The sequence below is a fragment of the Scyliorhinus canicula genome, chromosome 1 (assembly GCF_902713615.1).
Source record: "Scyliorhinus canicula chromosome 1, sScyCan1.1, whole genome shotgun sequence".
NCBI classification, from domain to species: Eukaryota; Metazoa; Chordata; class Chondrichthyes; order Carcharhiniformes; family Scyliorhinidae; genus Scyliorhinus; species Scyliorhinus canicula.
In genome coordinates, this window is record NC_052146.1 from 36,994,173 (window position 1) to 37,006,698 (window position 12,526).

At 42.1% G+C, this 12,526-nt stretch overlaps 1 protein-coding gene across 1 annotated transcript in view; it reads left to right on the forward strand.

The window, feature by feature from the left end:
* Positions 1 to 7,084, forward strand: part of LOC119956755 (E3 ubiquitin-protein ligase DTX1-like) — a 311,656-nt gene extending 304,572 nt beyond the window's left edge. The window contains 1 exon segment of the mRNA XM_038784160.1: positions 1,136 to 7,084. Coding sequence (XP_038640088.1) covers positions 1,136 to 1,360 — 225 coding nt within the window. The 3' untranslated portion in view covers positions 1,361 to 7,084.
* Positions 7,085 to 12,526: the final 5,442 nt, after the last annotated feature.

Consider the following 12,526-nt stretch of genomic DNA (forward strand, 5'->3'; position numbering starts at 1 on the left):
GATAGTTCAAATTCTGCCACTTCAGGGCTTGCCACAATTAATTTTCCAAGTACCCTTCAGCTCATCTAGGGCAGTGCCGAGAAACATGCGGCTTTGGGGCTGGTTTAGCACAGTGCGCTAGACAACTGGTTTGTGATGCAGAACAAGGCCAGCAGCGCGGGTTCAATTCCCGTACCAGCTGAGAATTCTGAATTTTCCCTCTGTGTAACCGAACAGGCGCCAGAATGTGGTGATTAGGGGCTTTTCACAGTAACTTCATTGCTAATGTAAGCCTACTTGTGACAATAAAAGATTTATAAGATTTATTTATTTCTGATCTTTATGGTTGGACTAAAATGGACATCCAGGAGGATGGGGAAAGGGTGGATGTTTTTAAAGTCCTCACATTTGGTCCTTTTTCTGTCCTGGGGCACCACAGGTCCTCCTGTCGGCAAATGTTCAGGAGCTGGTCATATCCCATACTTCTTTAGGCACCCATGACCTGGATACCTGGTGAGCAAAAGTGACATAACAAATGAGGTTGAAAAGATGATGGGGAAAAAAAAAGACTCTCACTGACCAATGATATGGTTCCAATCAATAGCTCCTTCTTGCAAGAATGCCCTGAAAATCCCAGAGTAAAGTAAAAGGGGTGCAGATCCAAATAAATCACTCTGCGGCCCTTTTCCCTGATCTTTGCACCCGAGGAACTGGTCGCTCTCCTGCAGCAAGGGTCCATTTTGTTTGTTGCTGGATCAAGCTGCTGAGGGCCGCACGGTAGCACAGTGGTTAACACAGTTGCCTCGCAGCTCCAGGGTGCCAGGTTCGATTCTCGGCTTGGGTCAATGTCTGTGCGGAGTCTGCACGTTCTCCCCGTGTCTCGTGGGTTTCCACCGGGTGCTCCGGTTTCCTCCCACAGTCCAAAGATGTGCAGGTTAGGTGGATTGGCCATTCTAAATTGCCCTTAGTGTCCAAAACGTTTGGGTGGGATTACTGGGTTACGGGGATAGGGTGGATTGGGTAGGGTGCTCTTTCCAAGGGTCCGTGCAGACTCGATAGGCCGTTTGGCCTCCTTCTGCACTGTAAATTTCATGAAACAACCTTTATCCCTATCATATACTTGCTTCCGTCATGACCTCTAATTTTATCTTTCTAGATTCTGAAACTCTTGATTGTGGCGTGGGACCGCAGGCTGATATTCACCATTGGGACGTCCAACACCACTGGAGAAACGGATACTGTAGTATGGAATGAAATCCATCACAAAACGGAGTTTGGATCAAATTTAACCGGACATGGCTACCCAGATCCTAACTATTTGGAAAATGTCCTGGCAGAACTATCTGCCCAAGGAGTCGCGGAGGACTGTATAAAGGACTGAGAAGCGGACCCGAAGAACTAGTCAGTAAGATTTTTGGACACTGAAGATCATACCCTGTGTGTAAAGTACATGACCAGGGTTTAAATATGCTTTGCTTTACTGCCTTGACCACTACTTTGTTAACTCCAGTTCAGGCTCGATAAAACCAAATGGTGTTGGTCTGATTCAGTTTATTGGTGGCAAATCACAGTGATATACTGGCAAGTCTGCATCTTGTTATTCCTTATGGGAAGAACTCCACAACATTACTAATTAGGGGCAGGCAAAACAAGAGAAAGAGAGGGCTGGCGAGTTGACAGTTGATTGCACTGGTCATTCCTTTAAATAAGAACAGAAATGTTTTCCATTTGGTACAATCACACACAGTGCACCTCCTGCTCTAACACAGCTAACTGTGCACATTGAGGCAAAAAGAAAGTGTCTGTTTAGTTGCAGGAATGCTGGCATCAGTCGACATGTCGCTTTCTAGAGATCATAAGCCGTACGTAAAACATGCAGCATTTTCGTAAATAACTTGTGTACATCTCTCAGGGATGTCGGTCTTTTTTAAATTGAGCGTGTCACTGTAAATAGTGTACAGTGGACAGAAGCGGGAGGAACGTAGCTTTGCATGTGAAAACTGTATGGCTTAAAACGTGCCCATTTTATCTTATTTTATTAAATGGACCGCAACACCATGGAGCATTTGAAAACAGTTTTGACAAAAGGTAGTTTAAATTTAAAAACACTGCTTATGAAGCGTTGTTCAGAAATAACTAAGGGCTTGTTCTGTGTTAAAGATCCGTCTCGTTACTTCATTAGTCCAGCTAAATATTAGTGTTTGGTAGCCCATGATGCATGTCAGTAACAATGAATACATATGTCCTCAGTCGAGGTTGTTTATTTAAAGTTAACTTTTGTAACTATAGATGTTGCTATAATTCATAGCCAAGTATGTCACTGTGTTAACTGCATCGTTTATGTCTACTGTGTTTGAGACTATTATGTTTATGAATTTGGCAGTGAATGTATCTGAAGCCAAGATATTTCCTTTTCATTAATGTGGATGTTTCTGTTTTTAATTTCAAACAAGCTCTACATGCAACTCAATGCACTTACTTAGCTGTCAGATTATGTGAAAAGATTACTTAATGGGGGGGGGGGGGGTGGAGAGAGAGAGAATGTCCTAAAATGTTGCTTTTAAGAGGATTTTGAAGACACAACAGCTATACAAAGCAGTTCAGAGGCAGAAATTGGATAATGTTCCTGCCAAATAAAGTCTGTGGATTGGAAAATGGATGTCTACTGAAATTTGGGCTGGGCTCTTTTGTCAGAGGGAGGTAGTGCGGTGTGGAATGCTGCAAAGCTGAGAAGAGCTTACAAAACTGGTGATAGCTATAGAAGGGTTCAATATTATCCTGACACTGCTGTCAAATCCATTGCCTTTGCAGTCCTGACTGGCAAATGTAATGTCCAACAAACACCGTTTCTGCAAGTTAGGCTCTCGTTGCTGGCTTGTTTGACATTCAACTTATGAAACATATTGCCAAAAAAATCCAAAGTGAAAATAAATGATTTAGAGGGAGGAGGGCGGTGTTGGTGGTTGCGGGGGCGGATCATGGTTCATCAAAGAGGAACAAAATGTATTCAATAGCCAAAGTGTTTTGAAGGATGCTGGGTAGAATGGCAATCTCTCCTGTTTTTTTTTAAGACACCTTTTAAAAAAGGAAATTCCCGTTGCTTTTTATTTTGTTGGAAATGTGCAAGCGAAACAGGGGAATCTCAGATTCATAACGTGAAAAGAGATGTCAGAGACTTTCTAGAAAGCAGGCTAACCTTGAAGCTAAACGATGGGAGATTTTTAAAAATCAAAATAGTTGCTCAGTCACCTTTATCTGTGGGCAAAGTTGGAATTGCTTCGTCTGCCTCCGTTTCTCATAGCAATTGTTTGCCTGCTAGAGAATGATGTCCTGATGAACCTGTTCTATTCTGATGACACTTCCAGTTATAATCCCAGTCTCCACCCAAGGACTGCCACAGGGATGCACTGGAAGACCAGAAAATACACTGCATTTGATCCTGCAGAACGTGTCTTAAACCATAAAAACTGTTCGCCACCGCACCTATGCTACATTTACCAGTAAAATTGATCTGGCAGCATTAGAATCAGTGGCAGATGGTGCCAATGGAGCTACTAGCAATATAGCATCTTCTAGATTCTGAAAAAAAACACCTTTTTTATATAGAAACGAACACATTAACAAAGCATGTGTAAATATTGTATTGCTGTCAATGTTAATTAAGAAGTGTATGGGCAATACCCATTATATAAACCTAGGCAGGTTCAATTTCAAAAGTATAAATTGGGCATGCGTAATCCAGCCAATGCTGGGTAGTATAAGGTATTTTGATTAACTCTCATTTGGAAAGTTGAATATAGTCACAATTATTTTCGAACTTAAGTACAAAGATGTTAACATAGAAAATATGACAAAGATTTATTTTGTAATTGTATTTGCATAACAAGTTGAATTTGACTCCATCATCTTGAGGCTATATCCCTAGTACTCATCTGACAAATGGGCCGTGAATTTAAATTCCTGTGAGGAACAGGCGAGGATTATGCTAAATAGGGAAGCTGTTCCTTAAAGGTCAGACTAATGACAGTGAGGAAGTATAAACAATATAAATTACCTATATTTTAATATTTTATTTAGACTCACCGACATCATCACATTTTAAATGGATTTGCCAAGATATTTACTGAATTTCTTTCCTAATGACAAGAATTTACATAGTCATGAAGAGGGGCCCCATAATAGTGAGCACTTTGCAGGTCTGAATAACAAAAATGCCATGCGCTTCATAAGAAAAAATTATTTATAAGGACGCATTACAAGCAGAGGATTTGTTAACGTACTGAAATATCAGCAGGAATCTACAGGCTCTGATTAATTTGCTTCAGTCATTGACTAGGATGAGAATCTTACACTGACAGGGATGAGAATAAATCCTTGTTATATATTAAATAAATGAGCAACGTTGTATTAATACAGAGAAAAACATAAAATGCAGCAAATTATCAACAGGCTGGCACCTTCAATGGAGAGAGGTGAAGGGACTGATGAAGGTCATTATGAAAATGAAAATCGCTTATTGTCACGAGTAGGCTTCAAATGAAGTTACTGTGAAAAGCCCCTAGTCGCCACATTCCGGCGCCTGTTCGGGGAGGCTGTAACGGGAATCGAACTGTGCTGCTGGCCTGCTTGGTCAGCTTTCAAAGCCAGCGATTTAGCCCTGTGCTAAACAGCCCCTAGTCCAAATGGTTAACTTTGTCAGTCTCTGCACAGATATTGCCTGATTGTCTCGCAGATTTCCGATATCGACAGTGTTTTGCTCTTGCTGTTGTAAAGCTCAACTTCGAGCTCTGCACAATTATGCCCTTCACCGGTCAGTCTATTTTTCCAGGAAAACTCCTTGTACTGATCATTGACACAAAACACCAATTACGAAATTGAGGGAAGGCTTAATTCATCACTCTTGAGAGCAAATGCTTATTATTACCCTTCCCAATTTGTGTGGGGTCATCAATATTCCACTGGTCCATAGATTGAGGCTCTCGCACAGAAACTCACAAATTGCCAGGGGTAACATTGCAACGAAAACTGGCAGAAGCGTCCGATAGCAGAAAACAATGGTTGATTTTACATGAGCTGATTTTTGTTGTAAAACCTCATCAATTTTCTGGTGGTGCTGAGTATTATTTTCCACTTAGCCTATCATTTGAGTCAGAGCAACATCGACTTAGCCCAATTCGTTCTTGAAATTTTCATGTCGATTCCTTAGTTCTCTACCGTCGAGAGAATTCTGTATGAGGTCATTGTCAAGACAAGGAACATGCCTGATATCGAACCAAATTACAAGCATCAAACGCAAGTTAAATAACCTTGAGTTAAATAAGCATTGACCACTGTAATTATTTGAGAAAATTTCAGGAATAGAATCAAAATGATTGTTGAAAACCACCGGGATGTTTTTCACCTAGCTCACCAGGCACAAAACGCATGGAATAGGGTGGAACAAATGGAGAGCAAAGTCAGACAGGATGTGCAGTCAATGTTGCACCCAATCCTGTCAATTTCAAATTTGGCCCCGGTATGTGACCACAGAGAATAATGGTGATGGACAAGAAACGGTTAAGTTAGCATTCCCGATCATTCAGTTCAATTTTTAATCTGGAAAAGTATTGTGTCCTAAAAGTGTAAATTGTGTTGACGGAAAAGTGGGCATAATGTTAGAACAAAAAAAGTTAGAAGGAAGGAAGCAGAAAATCACCAGTAAAATGTAGCCATTTCACTCAATCATTGTTTGCCACATTAAAGTGAAAGACAAAATACAATAAACACAAACTTGAGAGCTTTTGCTGTTGGAGCAATCATTGCTGAGAGTGGGGCCTACATTCTGGAGAAGATCTTAGATCTTTGACCTCCCTTACAGCTCCCATTTCTTCTGTTTTCTTGCGAGGGAACAAGAAAGCAAACAGGACCCTTGACAGCCTGATATGATGCCATTATAACTAAGCAATGATGTTGTCACATCTATCGCCTGCATACATTTGCCCTACTCTGTATAGTTACTGAAAATGGCTTTGGGAGCTTCAGGCTATTCCCATAACAAGGCAAGTGCTTCATCTCAAGTCAGTTTGTCACAAATTCCTTAATTGGAGGGATTTTCACTTTAAAAGTCTAGGCAGGGCTTTCTGCTTTAAGACCAACTGTGGTCACAGGTTGCGTGACATGGCCACATTTTCATCAACAGTACAAAAATATCCTCTAGAAATTAAAAGTTGCATATCATCATGTGAAATGAACTGCACAAAATAAAGACCTCAATTCAATTTAAACTTAAAAGCCATTCATTGTGGATTCAAAGAATCACAACTTCTATGATCCGGCTACCCAGAGAGATCTGGTTGGAGCCATGTGCCAAGCTTAAATGTTCTTACTTTTGCTTTGATAAATGAGAACATTTAGTCATTACGTAAACAACCATGTTTAAATAGCACACGTAGCTGAAGCCATTGTGTTACTACATCATGTATTTCATATCTTGAGGGAATGATTTGTGGGTAACCGTGTCTCCTAGGTTCTAAGTGCGATACCTAATATGAATTGCCTCACAAAAGACTAAGTCGATTAATGTGGACTAAAATAATCAGTAAACAAATATCTTTAATTGTAACAAAGCAAAAGTGTTGAATGAAGAGTAATGGGTGCATAATACATTGATAACTTAAATAGATTTGAATGTCTAGCACCTAGTTTAACTTTAAACTCAGCCAGTTTGAAGATTGTGGAGATAAATCCTATCAGATCCATGTATGGCTACGGATTATGTAAAATGCTTCACATTTGAAAAGAACGAGACGTGTAAATATTTGTGTCCTTATTCTAGTTTTAAGGAGAGATTGCCTTGGGGGCGGGGGGGTTGAAATGTGATGTATTGTGTTATATTTCATGCAATCTGGTTCTCTGCACAATATTGATGTAGATTTTGATACTGCAAAATGCGAAATGGATCACAAATTCTTTCTTTCATGACTATGCCTTGTGTTTGTTACTTACTCACCAACCCATCTTGAATTTATGTAATGAACTCATGCAATATGTATAAACTATTGGATAATATTGGATTTGCTTGTAATTGTTAGTCATAAATAATGAATAAACTTTATTTGGAGGATAAGCTTTTACTGTTGCTGGACTTTTCTTTCCTGAGACCTTTCTACCACAACCTCTGCTGAACAAATTCTCATTGTAGGAATTATCTCACTGGATCCCCAGGGACAACTCTGTGATGAATTAGCGTTCATAGCGTTCAGAAAAGCGTTTGAGTGATTGAATTCATTTTCCAAAACCTAGTGGCAGAATAATGATACTTACAGAATAATTCACCATACCAGAATCCAGTCATTTCACCGCATTGACCTAACCTTGATGTTTGCAATTTCAGTGGATTTCTGCTTGAAATGACTAGCGGTACTTTCCTCAAAGTGGGATGGAAAGTGTCTTCAGCATCTTCCGCAATCAAATTTAAATTGATTTCAAAGTGCAGGTACTTTGCAGTATTGAGTATTGATGATGTAGCTTGCGTCTTTATGGAAAGTTGAGGGGTGACAATTAGGGAATACTGCAACCCATCACAGTAGACCATCATCTGATGGTGGCAACCAGTCCTTTTTAGTGACTGAGCTGGTCTGCTTGCCACAATATATGCGCAGTGTACGTCCACACTTTCATAGAATCATAGAATTTACAGTGCCGAAGGAGGCCATTCGGCCCATCGAGTCTGCACCGGTTCTTGGAAAGAGCACCCTACCCAAGCCCATACTTCCACCCTATCCCCAAAACCCAGTAACCCCGCCCAACACTAAGGACAATTTTGGACACTAAGGGCAATTTATCATGGCCAATCCACCCAACCTGCACATCTTTGGACTGTGGGAAGAAACCGGGCCACCCAGAGGAAACCCACGCAGACATGGGGAGAATGTGCAAACTCCACACGATGGGAATCAAACCCGGGTCCCTGGTGCTGTGAGACAGCAGTGCTAACCACTGTGCCACCGTGCCACTGAAGATCAGCTGAAGAATATTTAAGGATGTTCAGGAGCTTAAGAATCTACATTCGAGGTAAAGGCTGGAATAACTCAATCCTGTTCCACTGAAGAATAAAACATTGATAAAATAATGATGTAAGACTTGGGTCATAAAGATGCTGAGAGGCAGGGATAATGTAGAAATAAGCAGATTATTTAACTTAAACTATGTTTCCAAAATAAACCGCCATCAAACAATTATCATCCACAAAAGCGATTTTAAGAATTATTTTTTCCCTCATTGAACAGCAACAAAACTATTTTGATGTTACATTGGAAAATTCTCCAGAAGAAGAACTGAATAAATATTGTTTTGAACAGGATTGAAGATTATAAATAGAAGTGAAGACCGGAATGGTTGAATAATGTAGATTGTAATGGTAGACTGATATCCAAGATTGTACAGGGGCAAAAATGATCAAAAGACATTGCACAAACAATGAATCTTGCAATTGTGCTGTCTGAGTATTTACTGCTTTGACCAGTTTCTTACTGAGGGCAGTATGTTATCATGCAATATATGGGAGGAACAGGCTCGATGGCTTAATTGACCTGTCCATAAAACAGTTTCTTATGTATGGCCCTGGATGTTAATCCTTGGACCCTTATGTTTCTAGGTTTTAGAACATTTAAAACACTGCATTCCAAGATATACACTAATGCAATCAGCTACATATCTGACATTTCCCCCTGACTTAGTCTGTCTACTTTTGCATAATAACATCCTCTTTGAAAATAATGACCATTGACAACGTTTGACTTGGTCTTTTATCACATTGCCATTTGTGAGATATTACTGTGTGCAAACCCCTGCAATGGAACCGTGACTATGTTGTGACTACACAAATGCTAATTCATTCTTTTCTTTCTCTCCTTACCTTGTGTAGAGGAAACTGGTGAACTGCCAGCCATGCCTGACCTCTGCCCCCTGCTGCCCACCCTTGCTTGAGAGAGCTTGATTTCATTGCCAGTGATTTTCCACTGCGGAGTTCCTGAACCAGTCATGGGGGCAAGATCTTCTCAACTCCCACACTTGCTCAATGACGATGAAAATGACAGCCATGGTGAACTAGAAAATGAGAAAGCAGCTAATCCTATCCCCCATGGAAATTTCCAGAGTCCACAGTGTTTTATTTTTCATGCTGCTCAAGATCTGCTCAAGATTTGGGCAGCACGGTAGCATTGTGGATAGCACAATCGCTTCACAGCTCCAGGGTCCCAGGTTCAATTCTCGGCTTGGGTCACTCTCTGTGCGGAGTCTGCACATCCTCCCCGTGTGTGCGTGGGTTTCCTCCGGGTGCTCCGGTTTCCTCCCACAGTCCAAAGATGTGCAAGTTAGGTGGATTGGCCATGATAAATTGCCCTTAGTGTTCAAAATTGCCCTTAGTGTTGGGTGGGGTTGCTGGGTTATGGGGATAGGGTGGAGGTGTTGACCTTGGGTAGGGTGCTCTTTCCAAGAGCCAGTGCAGACTCGATGGGCCAAATGGCCTCCTTCTGCACTGTAAATTCTATAGTCTATCAGTTAGTTGCCCCCCACCAGAGGAACAACAAATTGGGTGGAATTTAACTGGTCCCCGGGTGGCGAGGGCCTGGCAAAATGTCGGGGAGCTCCCCAACACAGTCCTGCTGCTGGGTAGATTTCCTATCAGCCTGGATGATGGCTACTGGCAGGCCTGAAGTGGGCGACACATTAGGAATATTAAAGGCCTGATTAATTGCCATTTTCCTGGCACCAGCATTTTGTTGGCAGCCAGAGGTTCCATGGCCCTTGAAGGGGGGAGGCTGCGGCAAACCCTTAATAATAATAATCGCCTATTGTCACAAGTAGACTTCAATGAAGTTACTGTGAAAAGCCCCTAGTCGCCACATTCCGGCGCCTGTTCGGGGAGGCTGGTACGGGAATTGAACCCGCGCTGCTGCCTGTTCTGCATTACAAGCCAGCTATTTAGCCCAGTGTGCTAAACTAGCCCTTAGGAGGAAGATCCCATCCAATTGCCTGGGTCTGTCTCCTTGGCCACTGGCAAAACAAACAACTGAAAATGGAGGCATTCTCTCATTTCCCTTGTTGCCTCGCAGTGGCCATCTCTCTCAGTGGCACTGCCGGTCCTCTGATTGAGTTAGCGGCGTGGAAGGCCCAACACTGTCCTTAATTAAAAATACTGAGACACAGGCTACTAGACTAGAAAGGCTTGAGGTTCATAAGGAGGAGGCGTTAGCGATTCTGGAAAGTGTGAAAATAGATAAGTCTCCTGGGCCGGATGGGATTTATCCTAGGATTCTCTGGGAAGCTAGGGAGGAGATTGCTGAGCCTTTGGCTTTGATCTTTATGTCATCATTATCTACAGGAATAGTGCCAGAAGACTGGAGGATAGAAAATGTTGTCCCCTTGTTCAAGAAGGGAAGTAGAGACAATCCCGGTAACTATAGACCAGTGAGCCTTACTTCTGTTGTGGGCAAAGTCTTGGAAAGGTTTATAAGAGATAGAATGTATAATCATCTGGAAAGGAATAATTTGATTCGAGATAGTCAACACGGTTTTGTGATGGGTAGGTCCCAATAACCTTATTGAGTTATTTGAGAAGGTGACCAAACAGGTGGACGAGGGTAAAGCAGTTGATGTGGTATATATGGATTTCAGTAAAGCGTTTGATAAGGTTCCCCACGGTAGACTATTGCAGAAAATACAGAAGATGGGATTCAGGGTGATTTAGCAGTTTGGATCAGAAATTGGCTAGCTGGAAGAAGACAAAGGATGGTGGTTGATGGGAAATGTTCTGACTGGAGTCCAGTTCCTAGTGGTGTACCACAAGGATCTGTTTTGGGGCCACTGCTGTTTGTCATTTTTATAAATGACCTGGAGGAGAGCGTAGAAGGATGGGTGAGTAAATTTGCAGATGACACTAAAGTCGGTGGAGTTGTGGACAGTGCGGAAGGATGTTACAAGTTACAGAGGGACATAGATAAGCTGCAGAGCTGGGCTGAGAGGTGGCAAATGGGGTTTAATGCAGAAAAGTGTGAGGTGATTCATTTTGGAAGGAATAACGGAGACAGAGTACTGGGCTAATGGTAAGATTCTTGGTAGTGTGGATGAGCAGAGAGATCTCAGTGTCCACGTACATAAATCCCTGAAAGTTTCCACCCAGGTTGAGAGGGTTGTTAAGAAGGCATACGGTGTGTTAGCTTTTATTGGAAGAGGGATTGAGTTTCGGAGCCATGAGGTCATGTTGCAGCTGTACAAAACTCTGGTGCAGCTGCGTTTGGAGTATTGCGTGCAGTTCTGGTCGCAGCATTATAGGAAGGATGTGGAAGCATTGGAAAGGGTGCAGACGAGTTTCACCAAGATACTGCCTGGTATGGAGGGAAGATCTTATGAGGGAAGGCTGAGGGACTTGAGGCTGTTTTTATTAGAGCGAAGAAGGTTCAGAGGTGACTTAATTTAGGCATGCAAGATGATCAGAGGAATAGATAGGGTGGACGGCGAGAGCCTTTTTCCTTGGATGGTGATGTCTGGCACAAGGGGACATAGCTTTAAATTGAGGGGAGATAGATACAGGACAGATGTCAGAGGTTGGTTCTTTACTCAGAGAGTAGTAAGGGCTTGGAATGCCCTGCCTGCAACAGTAGTGGACTCGCCAACACTAAGGGCATTCAAATGGTCATTGGATAAACATATGGATGATAAGGGAATAGTGTAAATGGGCTTTAGAGTGGTTTTACAGGTCGGCGCAACATCGAGGGCCGAAGGGCCTGTACTGCGCTCTAATGTTCTATGTTCTATGTTTAATTGGCTTCCTCCCACACCTACCTTCACAATTGGTTGCCTTCCATAATTGGCTGTCTCTTAATTGCCTCCTCTTGGCAATATCACGGTGCAAGACCCACTTTCCATCCATGCCAGCCACCCTGACAATCATCCTGATGTCAGGACATCCCCTACTTCTGGGAAGATCTCATCCATTGTTTTCTTGCATTGGCACAGCCGAATCTGAGGCAACTCACAGCTACATGGCATCAACGCCCATGATGTCCAGGCATTAGTCAATGGCTCATTAATAATCAATGATGTATGTGAAGTATGCACTTTAATTGTATGAAACTAAGAAAACAAATAAATGTGGTATTTGTTTAGATCAGTGCTTCTCAAACTATCTGATGTGGCGGACCGGTAGTTTTGTTTTCAATGTGCCAGGGACCGGTGAGCGAAACAAGCTAATCCAGGATTACTGTCTCTTTCTTTTCTGGAAACACTCCACGTACCGGCAGACGATGGCTCGCGTACCGGCACCGGTACGCGTACCACACTTTGAGAAGCACTGGTTTAGATGAAAGTACCGGGTAAAATTGATTAATCCATTGAGCACAATACGAACACACCTATCTGGATAACAGATGCCTATTCTTGTACACCCTAGTTAAAACTACTACACTGTGTGGATGGTGTGTACAATGATCAATTTGAAAATAAAGACTCAAGTACAAAAAACAGGGCAGCTAATGCGAACTCCTAAAGTGCCCCCATTTGATGCAAA